This window comes from Strigops habroptila, chromosome 8 (genome assembly GCF_004027225.2).
Source record: "Strigops habroptila isolate Jane chromosome 8, bStrHab1.2.pri, whole genome shotgun sequence".
NCBI lineage: Eukaryota > Metazoa > Chordata > Aves > Psittaciformes > Psittacidae > Strigops > Strigops habroptila.
Window position 1 is genome coordinate 16,338,797 of NC_044284.2, and position 16,206 is coordinate 16,355,002.

The following is a 16,206-nucleotide window of genomic DNA, read 5'->3' on the forward strand; positions in this document are numbered from 1 at the left end:
ACTATGTTTCACTTAACTGCAAAAGTTATCACCAGTATTGCTGCTACATTTTAAAAGCACAATACTCCACATAATTGGTAAGATTTCTCTTCATTATAGTACAGATGGTGCTTTTAAAAAGTTTACTACACTTTCCAGTTAAGTTGTTTGCACCATTTCGTTTTGTTCTCTTCAACCTATCTCTATTTGAATACTAAAAACCAATTTGAATGTGCTTGAACAGGCAGGCCACTCTTCCTATCACTGGAAAAACAGATGAAAGGAATGAAAAATTAAATATGAAAAAAAGTGCATTATTCAGTGAACTCAAAAATAGTTGATTTTGCTAGCATTTCTTGAGGAAAACTCTGAGCAAACATGTTTTAAGGCAGCACTTGGAAACTGTTGATGAACTTTCAAGCAAAACTATTTCACTTTCCTAATGTAAACAAACAGATGAAGCCCCCTTATAGTCTTCATGATTTAACAGTCTTTCAAAAACAGAAAGTCACAACCAATTTGAGGCACGAGTCCAAATGCATACAGCTGCACTGGAAAATTTAAACAAAACAAAACCAACAAACAACCTGGAAATGACTATAAATTGCACATTAAAGTTGACTAGTACTGTAAATACAGAAAAAGCATTACCGATGTTAAATGATAAGCTATAACTTAAATTATGCCTATCTAGGTAGTACATGTAAAACATCACCATTCTAAAGAAAATACAGACAAAAAGGCTGTACAGGATATACTGGGGAAAGTACACTTCGGCCACCTAGAATATTATTTAAGAAAATGTTAAAAAATATTTTTAAGAGCCCAGTCACTACACCAGTAATTGAAATAATCGGAAAACAGCTCTACTTTGGAAGAAGCTACCAAACATGACATCAGAATTAAGTATTTCTAGTGAAGTTGCTAATTTAAAAACTCAGAAGCGAGGTACAACTTTAATCACGAGCACATCTGATGGCCTGTCCTGCCAGCATGTTGTATAACAACTGATATGAAACTGTATTTTATAACTTAAAATAAGGATTTGCTTGGTAGTCTTAAGCTTCTAAGAAAACCATTCATGGGTCTCTCCTCACCAATCATAACTAAGGAATTGGGGCTGGAAAATGGATTAATTTTTTTTCCTGTAACTTTAAAAGTTACAAACACCCCAACCTTATCCTAACCGCATTCTACCCACGTGGCAGGGTCTATATGAAAAACTAAGATCACTTATAACGGCGGAGAGCTTGAGAAGAACTTTGTTCGTTATTCCATGTCCCATATTCTAAATGAGAACAAACTCTCACAGAACATGTAAATAAAAATCAAACAGCCATACACACATTACACTGATAACTGAATATTCATCTGAATGAACAACAGCCTAAAAGGTCACATTTTTAATTTGATTTGTAAATGTGAGTAAGCAAACACATTTTAAATGGAAACATGGCTAGGAAACCTAGCCATGCCTGCCATATCAGGCAAGAAGAAATGTTGCTATTCTAAGGAGTCTAACAGTTTCACCGCTGTATGTGAGACCCCTCAAATTTGGCTGAAACAGGCATTCTCAATTCTACTTCTACCTTTAAATATTTCTATGTTTAAGAATTCATTTCAACACTAGTTTATTCAGAGTTTCTCTCCATTTCAGCCAGAAAGTGTGTTACAGCCATTAAAGCACCATTCAGTTGCGCCCCAGCTATGTACCTTCTAGACAATAGTATCAGTTTTATTTAGTGTACAAATCTGAATGTTTTTGAACACATTTCTTCAGGACAGAACATAAAATATCTTATCTGAATTTTCTGAAGAAAAAAAAATCAATATGCAGATTCACATGGAACAGTAGAGAAGATGACTGTCATAAAGAAAGCATTGAAAGAAATGCTTACATACAGGCACATACAGAGAGTACACAAATAAATGCAGTTTAAAGAAAGTTTATGAAATCTATGCTTGCATTTCTGGGAACCATCGATTCAGTAAGCGTAATAAAAGCCTTGTGCTCCGAAATTGAAAATCAATAGAAATTACCGTATGATTATAAATATAATCATGGCTTACTCCATCACTACCTAAACATAAAAATCAAACTTAAAAAAACCCTGAGTATTACAGAAAACTCCAAAAATCTCATCTTCTCTTGGGAATTATTTGCCACAACACTATAGCTGATGACTTAACTACAGATTCGTACTCAACACCTTTTTAATCACCCAAAGCACTAGAAATGTGTTCTGAAACCTGACTGTTCAGGAGCTTACTTTTTTTATGACTTCTCCAGATTACTATTTCCTAGTAAAAAAAAAAAAAAATATTTCCATAACTACTTAGAATCCATTTTTATTCCCCAACTAGAAAACTAATAGCGCTCAATTCTCTTGCTGTTAATTTTCAAGATCATTATCCATATAAAACCTGGTGCACTCTCTCACTTTAGAAGGACAGCAGGTCCCTTTCCTAAGGTAACAGACAAGCGACTGAATAAAATCAAATTATGGAAGCTAACTAGTAAGATACTATGCACTGAACTGCCTGAGCTACTCATGCCTAGGCTCTAAACTCACACCAATTGCTAGCATTAACTTGGAAACACTTTCACTGAGATCAGGTCAGAGCTTTCTTACCCTTAAACTCAGGCATACTGAAAAATACAGGAACAGCGAATAAGGCAACTCCAATGCTGGACGGTAACAGAGATTGCTGTAATACCCATAGGATTGTGTATAGAACTGGAGACTTATTTTATAACCCTCTCAATATTTTTGTTACATTACAGTATCAAAAGCTTCATACACCTGTTTTTGCAAGAGAACAAAGCTTCTTTCTGTAAAACATCATCCCTAAATCTATCAGATAGTTTGCTCAATATGAAAGCCGCATAAATCTCAGTGAGTTGCCTGTCCACATATGATGAAGCACATCATGAGTAAAAGCATCACCATAATAAAAATACATAATCATCATCTAATCATTTACATCTGCCTGATATAATTCCTGCCTCACTTATGTCCATGGAAAGCGGAAGCCTTGCCTGATAAACCTAACTTATATTCTCAAATACTTCATCTGGAAAGCCATATTATACACAGTAATTATGATATCTAGTGTTGCTTTCAGATAGTGATAAAAGAATAAAGTGTATTATATGAAATATATTTTTTAAGAAGCTTCAAAATATACTACAAAGTATTGCAGTTCTGATTTGAAAATTGTATCTTTTTAATATTTTAGAAAAATCTCCATTTTTATCTTGTAGTTGGCTCCCTAGAAAAACCAACCTTTAAAAAAAATGGCTATCAAGAATATTAAGAATATTTGCATATTATATAGCATGTGAAGTGTACGTATCACGATTATGTATACAAATGTCCTCTACAAAATTTAAGTTGCAACAAATATATCCAACAGACAAATCGGGTACAACCTTAAACCAGCAACATGCTTCCAGTTTATCATTTTTATATATATATTTATATTTCATTCTATTCATGATAGCTTTCCTGCTTTCCGTATTCTCTATTTCAAAAGAGAGCATAACATTAGTGATGAATTAAAGATTCCAAGCGTCATACCAATGACAGCTAAACTTGGCAAGTAAAACAACCCCAACATTCTACAGAGCTATGAAAAGGCTTATTAAAACCGCTGGTATAATTAATAGGCTTCTTTTAGTCCTTGACAATTGAATTTAATGCCTAAACCTTAGAACTGGATGAAGACCATCCTGTTTATTTTACAACAAACATACTAAAATATTGGCCAGTGATATCCAAAGTGACAACGTGCTGCAGTGCAGTTACTTGTGAAAAAAAATTCAGCATTCTAGACAAAAAATTATCCTGACAGACAGAAATTCCCAGCTATGACTCTTAAGTTTTGATTTTAAGTGGTTTGATCTCATAATTTCAGCTTTGTTCCTTATTTTGTTTTAAAAAAACGCAAAAAACATCTAAATGGAGAGAATCACAAAAGTTGGTTTTATTTATGAAACCCAAATATTCTTTATTATCACATACTTGACAGAACTGTGCTGCCTTGCATATCAGGCATGGAAGAAAAGGTTGGCCTGTAAACAGCCCATGTCACATGTATCAAGGCCTCCATACAACCTGGGGCCCTCATTCTCCCAGGGTTCTCCTATATTTCTTTGCAGTCTCCACTGCAATGGCTCTTACTCTGCCAGCTCCAAAAAATCCCTTCTCCTTGTGCTGTATCATTGACCTTCTCTGACAGCTAATAAAAACAGGCTAATTACCTCTAGGAATACAAGAAATTCAAATCTACGTGCATCTTCCTCAGCAGGGGTAAGGCAGGGAATATTAATTGGGGTGTGTCTTTCCTATCTGGACAATATTTCTTTATGTCAAAACTTGTGGCAATGACATGAGTTTTCCAAATCTCTACTCTTCCGTCAAATTTAGCTGAGAGTGGGGAATGGGTTAAAGGCAGCAGTGACTTAGAGGCAGAAATTAGGTAAGTCTTCTTCCCTTGGAAAACCATCACATATCTATCAATCACACTCTACATCAAGGCTAGTTCTATGCTCAGCATATCTGAACAGTAAAAACAAACCCTGTAGCCATTCCTACGCAAACTACTTCAATAAATTTGAATGAAAAAACCTCAAAACCAGAAGCTCCGCCTGAAACCTACAGGCCAGGTGGCATATTTTCTAGAAGAGTGCTAGAACTGTCATGGATAAATTAACATTTTGCTCTTCTGCTATTGCACTTCTGATTCATTAACATACCTTGCTTCCTCACTGTGTCTTTCATACTTGTTAACTACACCAGTGTCCTCCTTTGAACCCTTCAACTTAATTTCATTTTTTTCTGGATCATGTTCTTTGCACTCTTAACTATCAGCCTCCTCTTGGGGCAGGTCTTGAGAAGTTAACTGTAACTCTGCCCCAGTGGAGCTGAAAACAGTGCAGGCCTCTTAGCACAGATATGCTTAGACAGGGGACAGAGGTGCTTTATTCCATTATAGGTATTCCTCTATCAGAAAGTCACAAATTACATAGATGTAAAATCCAGGGCTTGTAGTTCTGATTTTTTTTTTCCTTAAGCATAAAACCCCATGTAAACAAGCAACATCTTCCATCAACACAATTATATCAGTCCAGTAACTGCTTACACATTAAACTATAATGTTAAGAGCCAGCCTTCTCTTCCATTAAATATTTCAGAAAAGGCACTAAGAGTCCAGTATGTTTACTGCATTCTTTGATGATGTGGCAGCAATCTAGAAACTAGAAATAGCTGGAGATCAGAAGACATATGGTATCTCACAGCACAGTTTTAAAGAATTCTAGGGCAACTCAGTGAAAGCTGTAGCACCACAGTAAGGACAGTCTCTTTTTGGGGAAAAAAAAAAAAAGCAGCAGTGTATAGCCTCATAAAGGACAAGCAAAATGCAGAAGGTGGAAGGAGGTCTCCATTTTTTGAACATACCATTGTAGACAGTCTGTAAAGTGCATTTCTCTGTGAAAATGAGTGCCTGTTTCAGAAAAATTAACTGGGAATAACTGACAGGCAACTCCAAATACCATCATCTGTTGGACAAGCAGAAAGATATTTTTTGGGCGGCGTGAGGGGTGTTGTTGTTTGTTTGTTTTTACTGTAATAGTGAATTCTTATCTTACCGTGAACTAATTTGCAATGTTGATTGCATTCAGCCATAATGAAGTAAATCTTAGAGTCAGGTACATGATGCAACAAACAATTTTTAGCAACTTGTTAATATTTCCCTGAATGAATTTATATAAATACTTAACAGCAATGCTTTAATCTTGTTTTTATTGTACATGAACTTAAAAGTCTTTATTTACACAACCAGCTGACCTGCTCAGCTGATACAGACATTAATCTAAAACAGAGGCCAGCCTCTGGTCATCTTTTCCTTTATATAAACTGTGGTCTTTTCCTGAAATCTTTTGTGAGCTCTACAGCAGACTGTCTTTGCTCATCTTCTCTAAGTCTTCTTCCATTGTAAGGGTTTGTTGACCGGTGTATGCATATATGTTACATAAAAGAAAAGCACTATGGACATTAGAAATGGTACAGTAGAACTTTCTATATGCCTAGTTGGCTCATAGGTCACAACTGCACAAAACCTCTGGAAATAAGTTTTTGCTTTTTTCTACTATTGAAAAGGCTTTACTTTTATCCTCTACTAGCTTGTCAGGAGACAGTAGATACAGATACTCCCTTCTGCTTAATTACTAATTTGGTTCTAGTATACCTTTATATCTGAAAACAGTTTTTATACAGTATATTCTAATCGGCTACTTACTTCAGATCTTGCAGAAGGTCCTTTGCATTAAGCATCGTTATTAAAGAGGTCGTGGCTGCTGGAATAATGATTATGGGAGTTCGCGATCCTGTAGAAATAATAGAGTTACATTTGGCTGGTTTTGGTGTGGGGTTTTTTTGCTGTTGTTTTTGTGTGTGTGTTTTGGGGTTTTGGCCTTTTATTTTTTTTTGTGGTTTTGATGGTTGGTGTCCCATCCTGTGCCCCCCGCCTTTTTTTTTTTTCTCTCCATTAAAGGAACTGCACATAAAACCAAAACTTTTCCTTAACAGAGCAAAATGGTGAAAATTACTCATGAAAAACTGTACTAAATATTCTCAAAACTGAAAGTTTTCATTGACTAAAAAAATTGTTGTCCTCTGTCAGGAGTCTATAAATGTGGGTAGGACCCATATTTAGCAAAACAGAATGCTGTCTGCATTCCACTGTTTGTTTATGTTGTCGCCCGTGGTTCCAGCAAGAGATAGAGTGGGCACAATTCACATAAAAATGAAAAGGATCATTTAACTAAAATTGACTCACCTTTTTTCTGGTTTGGAGGTGGTCTTGCTTGAGAAACTGAGAGAAAACAAACAGAAAAGATAGCAGAATGATTAATACAAATGGTATTGTAAGGCAACACTTAAATGTTTTTAGTTGCAGGAGTGAACAGAGAAGAGTCCACTATTGTCATTAGATCATTTTCACAGAAAACTTTTGACCATCTGAAACATGTTAGGACAATTGACTCAATCTATCCTAATTTTACTTTGAAACTAGTCATCCCTCTCCATCCTCCTCGAAAGGTCAAGGCACTACAGCATTGACAAAAATTGCCAGCAATCTTAAAAAAAGCTGCTTGTAGATCTTAAGTTCAGTAGTGCTGAACCAACAGAAGACTGTTTCACAACAAACTAAGCCCTACAGACCTTCACCATTTCATTAGTAGTTATTGTTGTATATGACATCTGCAGGATTTAGTGATCCGTAACACATACAGAACTTGCAACAATCAAAAGCTGACTGTTGAACTCCCCAAAAAAACCCCAAACCACCAAACAAAATCACACAAACAATACAGGCCAAATAGAAACCACAGAATTCACCCCGCCACCAATTAAATGTTCCCACTTCAGTCTTCCAAGTTGTGACCTCCTCAATACAGAGATAATCCAGTCCAAAGTTGGAAGAGCATCTATTTTTCTTCACTTCAGTACTATTACTGAATAACCTGGCTTCCTCCAAAGAAACATTTTATAGCTAAGTTTTCAGGAGTCCTAACTTGAGAAAAGAATTTTCGTGCTTGATAATTATCATCATACATGTTTATCCTAGTTCACAAAAAAAAAAAAAAAAAAAAAAAAAAAATAAAAATCACAAAATAGTGAGTAGTAGGAAGATTGATGCAGACTAACTCCAGTCTCAACTGCTACTATGCATGACAAATTTAATTAATTGACTTCCAATTTCGTAGCACCAACTTGCTCATGTTTATTTATGACCAACTGTTTCAGAAACTTCCTAGAACAGTATAAATATTCAAAACACATAGTTGCCATTGTTGAAATATTGAGACCATATCCTTAATTATCTTTTCCTAACACTGTCAAACGCACAGATATAATTGGCAACACTATATTGAACTACATGAACTTTACCTACCCAATGACTTTTTTATTTATTTTTTTAATCTAGGTATCTCCTTGATCTAAAGAAGTTCCTGAAATATATGGGCAGCATTAGCTGCCCTAAGGGGGAATTGGGGCAGGAGCAGGAAGGCATCTGGAAGAAATCTGATAGCTGAGTACTGTGGTACTGCAGAAAGGTGCAGAAAAAAAATAAAAATCTTAAAATCACATCTTGGATACTTTCTCACATTCGTATGGTACAACTGTTCTGTCCAATTCAAATAACGCTCCTGATATGCAAAGCAGCATTTTTTAAACTGTGTTTCAAACCTAATTTTTCTTTGAAGGAAACAGTATATACTTCCTACAGACTATACTTCTCTTGTTTATTCTCTCTTCAATTTACAATATAGAGGCAAGATAATGGATTAGATTGGCCTTACTGAAGGGCAGTATCAGTATAACCTATTTAGTGTACATATATCTTGTCAGTTAATGCCCACGAAGTCACAGCTAGCAGTAGGAACCTGTGACAAGTCAGTTAGATTTCTGTCCTTGCCACTTCTACGCTTTTCATACTGCTGTCTGTCAACTCCCATTTGCATTATTATGCTTAATGGGGCTAGTAAGATAAGTATGACAGGCAGCATGACCTTTCTAGTACCAAAATAATCAAACAGAAGAATCTGTGCACAACAGCATTTAGGTATGCTGAGAGTATTCAATATTAGCATAGATTTTTGGGGAAGAATCATTTTTGCAATACTAAGTCTTAAGTCCTACTAATAAATCTCAAGGCACATACTGAAAGCATTTAGTAGTCTCAACAAGAGTACGTAGTACTCCAGCAGTACTTCCAGAAAAAGTATATTCATTTTAAAAGGCAGCTTTGTTTCCAAATAACCCCAAATGTCCCCTTTCCAATACCTTCATAACATCACCTTGTTCTTAAATAACATATTCCACTTGAAACTTTCTTTCACCAAACCAGAAATTCTCCTAGTATGTTAACTAAGTGCAGATATGCACATAGCTGTTTGGAAACATGAATCCTCTTATATACTGTCTGTACTCTTACACTCTTTAAAAAACTCTAAGGGTTTCTCATCATACTATCTTTGAATCTCAATTTGAGATTCAATCTGACATATAAAACTGACTTGGTAGCTAAAGTCTTCCACCCGGGAATTAAAAAGCCAGCTGAGGATTCTGGCCATGCTATGAATACCTTATGTGCCAAGAAGTGTGAAGAAGTAATGATAACACATACAGAGAAAGACTTATTTCTGATATATTAATAATAGAAGTAATAACATTTCTCTTTTTGAGATTAGTTTTTCTATTTAGGCTGTTTCTCATTGGAGTATTAACCAGGTCTTACTATATATTTGAGCTGGCATTTGTGAACTACCAAGCTGGCAACTAAGTTTGTCACTTTTTAATTTCACTAGCACATCCTTTCAATGTGCTGATCAGGCAACACACTGAAAAGAATGAACCCAAGAGCCACAGTATAACATGAACCAAACAGTTATTTGTTATTTCCAATACATATGCAGTTAAAGACCACAAATAAACTATCCCCACTTCAGTCTTCAGCTAACTCAAGTTTTAAATAGCACTTCTTTGAAACTCACAGTTACTTGGAATAGAAGCACAAATGACAGTAGGATATCTTACCTGGTCGTGGTACAGGCTGTGCTGCTGGCGTTTGTGTTTTGCGAGCAGAAGCACCTTCCTTTTAAAAGATAGAAGAGGTAACATTAACAGCTGACCTTCTGTACAGGTACATGGATTTTTTTCAATGAACAAATTGCTACAGAGGGCATCATGAAAATGAGGGCAATAGGTTTCCATTAAACAGAAGAAAAAAAGCCCAGTAAAAATATTCAGAACTCTGCAGATTCTACTTTAGACTTGGGGAGGACAGACAGTCTCATAAGCTTTTACAGGTTTACATTTTAACTGTCAAATGCCATTCAGAAACTTTTTCTACATTCAAAGAAACCTTTCTTATTTAGAGTATTGTTTCATTTTACCTATGATAACTTTCACCAAGGGTTAGTAAGGTAAATATTGGATAGAGAAATTTCAAAACAAGATCTGTTTATACTCTGGTTGGAAAACTAGAACCAAGAAACTGCAATGCACTCCCCTCTCAATGAGTTTTAGTGCCCAGAAACAGCACACTTGTGATAATTAGTTCTGCTCATGCCTTATCCAATTACATTAACGTAACAAACAAAGGACCTGCACAACTATTTATTCTGGTTAACTCTGCAGAGTCAACACACCAAATAAGAGAACAGCGAGGTCACATGTCTGGTTCCAAAGCAACACTGAACTCCTGCAAGAACAAATTCTGTTCTCAGTTACTGCTGTGAAACCTCACGGAACAAAACATGTATTACTAACACTGTAAAGGCTTGCTAAATATTCCAGCCATTTCAATTTGCAAGGCTGACAGAAAACCTTTTAACATGAAACCATGAATTTTAGCTGAAAATTACTTAAATGCTATGTGAGGCATATACTACAACTGTGAGACACTTAGAAAAGTCAGAGATCCCACTCTGGGAAAAACCTGTTGGAAAGTACTCCAATATAGCATTACCACATTTGTATGTCCATTCAAAAATAACAATGTTTTGTAATTCAGAATAAAAAAGCTAATGAGCAGCACTACTAAAAGCACTACATCCAAGTAGCGTCAAGTTCCATGATTTAAATAACACTTAACGAACTGCTTTTAAGTTTCCACCATGAAAGTTAAAACCGTTTTTATCTCAAGAACTGTGAAGTACAATTAGAAGAGAAGATCACTTGACAAGTGCTTAGAAAACACAAACTTACCCAGAACATCTATTCCCTGAGCCTTAGTCAAAGCCACCCATGATTAGTTACTACAGACCAGAGCTGACATCTGGTAAAGCATACAGCTTTTGTAGCTTTTACAGTCAGTAACCTCCAATTGACAGTACAAAGATTTAAGCCTGCATTGCGAGAAATGCATTCATTCCTAATTCTGCTGTACTCTTTTTCTGGTTACTAAAATATTAACAACTATGTAGGGCACTTGAGTCAGTAACTGTTAATTTAAGACTTTTTCAGGCATCTAAGAAAAGGTATTTTTGCCAATGTCCTTTGACAATAATTATTCAGAAAGTGATAAAAATCAAAATACCACACTAAAAGAGCAGCAGGAAAGGCTGACTACTTTTGAGAGAAGCCTTGCAACTGAGAAACAGCAGTTTTTTGAAATATTGCCTTTCTTTTTACCAACAAAGTCAAAATAAAACATTTTGCACCTGTTTCTATAGAAAAATGTAATTTTCTGTGTGAAAAGACTGTTCCTATGGTGCACTAATTACACTTTTTGAAGAAATACCAAGAATTCCCACATAACATTTCCTTAAATTCACAGCACTCCACGAAATGGAAAGAAGAACATCAAGCTAAAGAAATGTCAATTCCGGAGATGCTGTTTCAATTTTCTAAATCCAATCCAATTTGCTTTGATGCTTAACTATTACTGTCTGCAGTCCCACATGTCATACCTTTCCCTCCCTACAGAATCAGTAATGCAAGTTTTCTGCTTCCCCTTCCACTTACTCTGTGCCTCAAATGTCTTGAACAGACCCTGCAGGTCCAGCAACTGCAATGAAGGGAGGGAGCCAAGAACTGCTTCAGACATTCTAGAGTTTTTTTGAACTTCTTGGAAAGAATTGTAACCAAATTATAACCAAATCCTTGCTTTGGTTTCCACCTGTGCTTGTGACTTCTCTCTTCACCAAAATGTCCATAAAGCCCCATAACATACATACAGTCAAGCCTAACAAAGTAACTGTCAAATTATCTATTTAGGAGTTGTTCATACTTTCCCCCGAAATGTCTTCTCTACAGTGATTAATGGGAAACTTAGTGCAGAAATCTAAACCAAAATGGCTTTGAGAATATTGCAACCGAGACAAACAAACAAAAAACAACCCCAAAACAACAACAGCACTTTAAAAGAAAAAAAAAAAAACAAAACAAAACAAAACAATCCACTAAACAAAAAACCACATGAAAACATCTGATTAATGGTAGGGAATAAATTCATTTAAATGAGTAGATACAAAAGACAGCCACCACTTCCATGTTTATGACGTTTTGATTTGTAAGAACAATTACTGCAAATCAATAAATGATGGAGGTCACAGCTTTTAGTGTTGTAAATCACTGCTTTAGACTGTAATAATTTCCTGGATGAACCCCAGCTCACAACTCCTGATATTCTGGCATCTCAGCACAGAAGCTCAATTGTCACCTAACTGAAGGTGTAACATCTACACTTTGTAACCGATCCACAACTTTTCTCTCTTTATGGCTACCAGTCACCTAACCACCACCTCCTATTATGTAAAAACTGGATACAATGTAGCAAAATAAACTCTGATCAATATTTTGACCCAATATTTCTTGAATGATTTGTAAGGAGAAAAGTATACTATTGAGATGAGGAAAATACAGAGGTACAGAGCAGTGATGGTTGACAAGATATATGAAGTGGAGAAGAAAATCTGCTTTCAGTAGCAAAGTCATTAGCAGGATAATTTTCCTAACATTTCACATGGTCCTGAAAATTAAAGATGCTACCTTTAGTTAGGAAACTAATGCTTTTCAAAAGCATTTGGTAGACATATAAGTTTTACCTATGACAATGCACAGATTTATGATACAAGCTCTGTTTACAAGGCCGGTATAACCACAGAGAACTATGCTATGATTTCTAACAGAAGGAAAGAAAATTAAGTTGACAGAGTAAACTTCATGACTAGTTCATTCAGCTACACAAGGTGCTGCTGGTATGCTCTCATTAAGAGCACAGTAAGATACTTGAAATCTTCCAATGAGAAGTTTTCAATGGAAGAGTTACTCTTAAGTAACTAGCACACTGCAAATTCAAACTCTAGTTAGAGGAGTTTTTGTTTGTGCAGCTGTACCCTAAGCATCAGAGGCAGCAGAAATCACTGTTTAGCTATTTAAAGAACATTCATTTCCTCAAAGTTTCTGAACACTTAACAGTTTTGCTTGAAGATGACACACCTAATTCTTATGCATAAGCTGTCTGAGACTGTTAAGGAGTATATGATGAATATTCATAAGTTGAAACTAATTTAGTAACAAAACCATGTAATTTGAAAAATACAAATCTTTAAGACAACCACTTAACATCGTATTTTAATGAAAAACATATTACTTGGTTTAGTTGTACTGATTTACCATAGGAGGCTATAGTTTACTTATGATTTACATTAAATACATGAGTATTTAAGCATTCAGAAGCAATAATCTGACATAGAATGAAATCAGAAAAACAGACACCAAAAGCTTCATACTTTCCTGAATTTAATTTAATCATTCACAGATACACCGCTGTACATACTTTTCAGTTGAATTCATTCAGTGTCAGTACTAATGTTTCCTCTCATACTAGATATTTACAAATTAAAATTTTTTTTTTAGTATATGTTCTCTGCTATTCAGCGTTGTCCTACCTAAACAGCTAAAACCATAGGGTTCGCAAGCCAATGCATGAATAGAAAATAGGTTAGTACATGTGAAAAAAGTCCAGATTCCCTCTTACAGTCAAACAAGGAAAAAAGCCTCACACCCTGAAGGACAACTGACTTCAGACTATTATTGTACACTCTAGTAATTAAGCTTCTAGCACATTCTTTTCTTCCTTACTCCTTCATACAATTTGTATGTTTGTCTTAAAAATTCAGACACTATTCATGTGCTCTGATAAGGGTTGTGAGTATAAACTATGTTTACAATAACAAGAAGCTTTAGGTCTTAAAGTCTCTTAATTTTGTACATATTGTATGCAGCTTACTTGACACCTTCTCCTTCACATGTGCATTCCTTTTCCCTTCTCTGCTTTTACATTACACAGGCACCTAACAAAAAATAAACTATGATCAATCTATATTTATATTTAGTTATCCAAGAGTGGGTGGGGGGGTTTATTTGTTTGTATTTTTAACAGTTTCTAAAACCTTCTGCAGTGTTTGTTGACCTTTTTAATTACAAACTAAGTCACTCTTCGTGTTAATTTGAAAAAAACCCACCAATTACCAATATTCTTCTCATACCAGGACCCTACTAATCTGTATTTTAGACACCTACTACTTTTCTTAAGTCTAAATGAACATTAACATCCACAGTTATGTTACTTTCACTCATTTTTCAAACAGATAAGAAATTGCCTGAACAAAACTCAGCTACTTTTTTGAAAATAAGCCCTCCTGTCTTAAGCAATGAAACATGTTACAGGGGTAAAATATTCACTTGGAGGCACATTACACATATAGCCAAGTTAGTTTACTCTCTTGAACCACAAAAAAGCCCCAAACAAAACAACCCACAATAAAAGTTCCTTGTTGTGGCTTTGCAAAGTACAAATAACTTAAAGAAAAAAACTATTTCATTGCACACACACAATCCCAACTAGTTTCTATGAAGATATCCGTAACAGTCTAATATTTTGACCTTTAAAAAATGCTAGGAGCAATTGATAGAATTGACAATTTGATGCCATCTTGTGGCTTTTTAAACTTAGCAAATTTGTTTTCAACCTTGCTCCTTTGTAACATTTAAATTAGTACAAGATGTTTGATTAGTACAAGTAATCATAATATAAAAATTATTAGGTAACGTGCATGGTCCTGCACAGAAGCAGCATGAGTAAAAAGTAACATTTGATTCTGCAAGAAGTATTAGCAACTGCTTGTGTTTAAAACAGAAAGCAGCTTTCAGCTTCACCATCCATGATGGAACATAGTTCAACCAAGACTGTTCTCTTCATAACCATGCATGCAGTAAAACTGCAACACACGGATTGCAAATGAGAACTCATGTGGATGGTAAACTTGTAAAAATAACTTTAAAAGCAGACGTCAATTTATCTATTCAATTTAGGGCAGAAGAAACAGTAAGAAGTTATTTTAATTACCAGCAACTACACCATCATTGCCTGAGTTCCTTGAAGTATTGAACCTCTGAAAATTCTAAAGTCAGCCTAAAGAACTATGGCAAAATCTAAACTAACTGCATAGTTAGAGAACAGTATTTTCCTAGAACTTAAATCTTGTATAAAGCAAGCTATTTATGACAAACAGCCAAAACAATGGGATGACCTCAAAACCAGGTATCTAACGACTGGTTCAGATGGCCTACTTTAAGCCCAATAGAAACATGTATATTTCATATAAATAGCTTGGATTCTGAAAACACAGGGCTTTGTTCTAAAAAATGTAAAGCCCTTAAATCCATTGGGGGGTGTGGGGGGGAATCTTCCACAGAACCAAGCAAAAAAATCCAACTGAGTTGCTGTGCCTTTGCAGTCTTCCTAATAATTCTCTGACTTTTTTCATATCCAGAAAACTTCAGTAATATTTTAACTAGTATTTCACATCGTCATTGTATTTACACATGAAACTGATATAGCTTATTTGCATACTTCTATGCACAGAAATCTGCTTATGCAGTCCCCAAGACAGATATTTAAATAATAATAATTTGCAAGATTTTAACTGCTTTTGTAATTTTAAACTATGTTGTAAAAAATTAGAATTTGATAACAAGATCTTAACTGTTGTGCAAATACAGCCAATATCACAGTCATTTTAACTTCCATTGCTTGTAATATTAACAGAAAGATCATTTCAACTGTTTACATTGTTTCAACTTCCTTGTAGTCTAGAAAAAAAGAGTAGGAGTTGAAGCAGAATAAAAGATATTTTTATAGAATTAATTTTAAAAGGGGAAATGTTTACTGTTATTTATCAAAGGTTTCTGATACCAACTGCTTAAGGATAAAAACATCATAGCTTCACTATGTTGACAACTAAAAAAAACTGATGTGACGAGACAAAAGGGGTTAGTAAAAATTATATCAATCATATTTATTTCAAAATACAAACCTGCTTATACTGAAGATCATGTCTTATGAAACATAGTTTGAAGAAAAATACCAATGGAAGACTGCCAATCCTCAAATTCAGTTGCAAGAAAAACTGGATGCCCATCTTACAAAGATAAGGCAAATTTTATTATAGTTTTCAAAATACTGTTATATGTAGTACATATAACAAATTTTGCAAGTGTAAGGAAATCAGATGCAGACAGTCTCTTCTGAATGAGTACAGCATTACAACAATGCAAGAGAGGAAGAAAGGAGAAGCAAGAAATAAAACTACACTGATGTCATCAAGAGACTAAATGAAACTTAGAAGAACTAATACTTCTTATT

At 35.0% G+C, this 16,206-nt stretch overlaps 1 protein-coding gene across 2 annotated transcripts in view; it reads right to left on the reverse strand.

The window, feature by feature from the left end:
- Positions 1-16,206, reverse strand: part of CDC73 (cell division cycle 73) — a 111,964-nt gene that overhangs the window by 12,669 nt on the left and 83,089 nt on the right. For both annotated transcript variants that reach the window (XM_030495376.1, XM_030495377.1), the window contains 3 exons: positions 9,588-9,645; positions 6,823-6,858; positions 6,283-6,370 (listed from right to left, as the gene is read on the reverse strand). In XM_030495376.1, the coding sequence (XP_030351236.1) occupies positions 6,283-6,370; positions 6,823-6,858; positions 9,588-9,645 (182 nt within the window). The remainder of the gene's footprint in view (positions 1-6,282; positions 6,371-6,822; positions 6,859-9,587; positions 9,646-16,206) is intronic.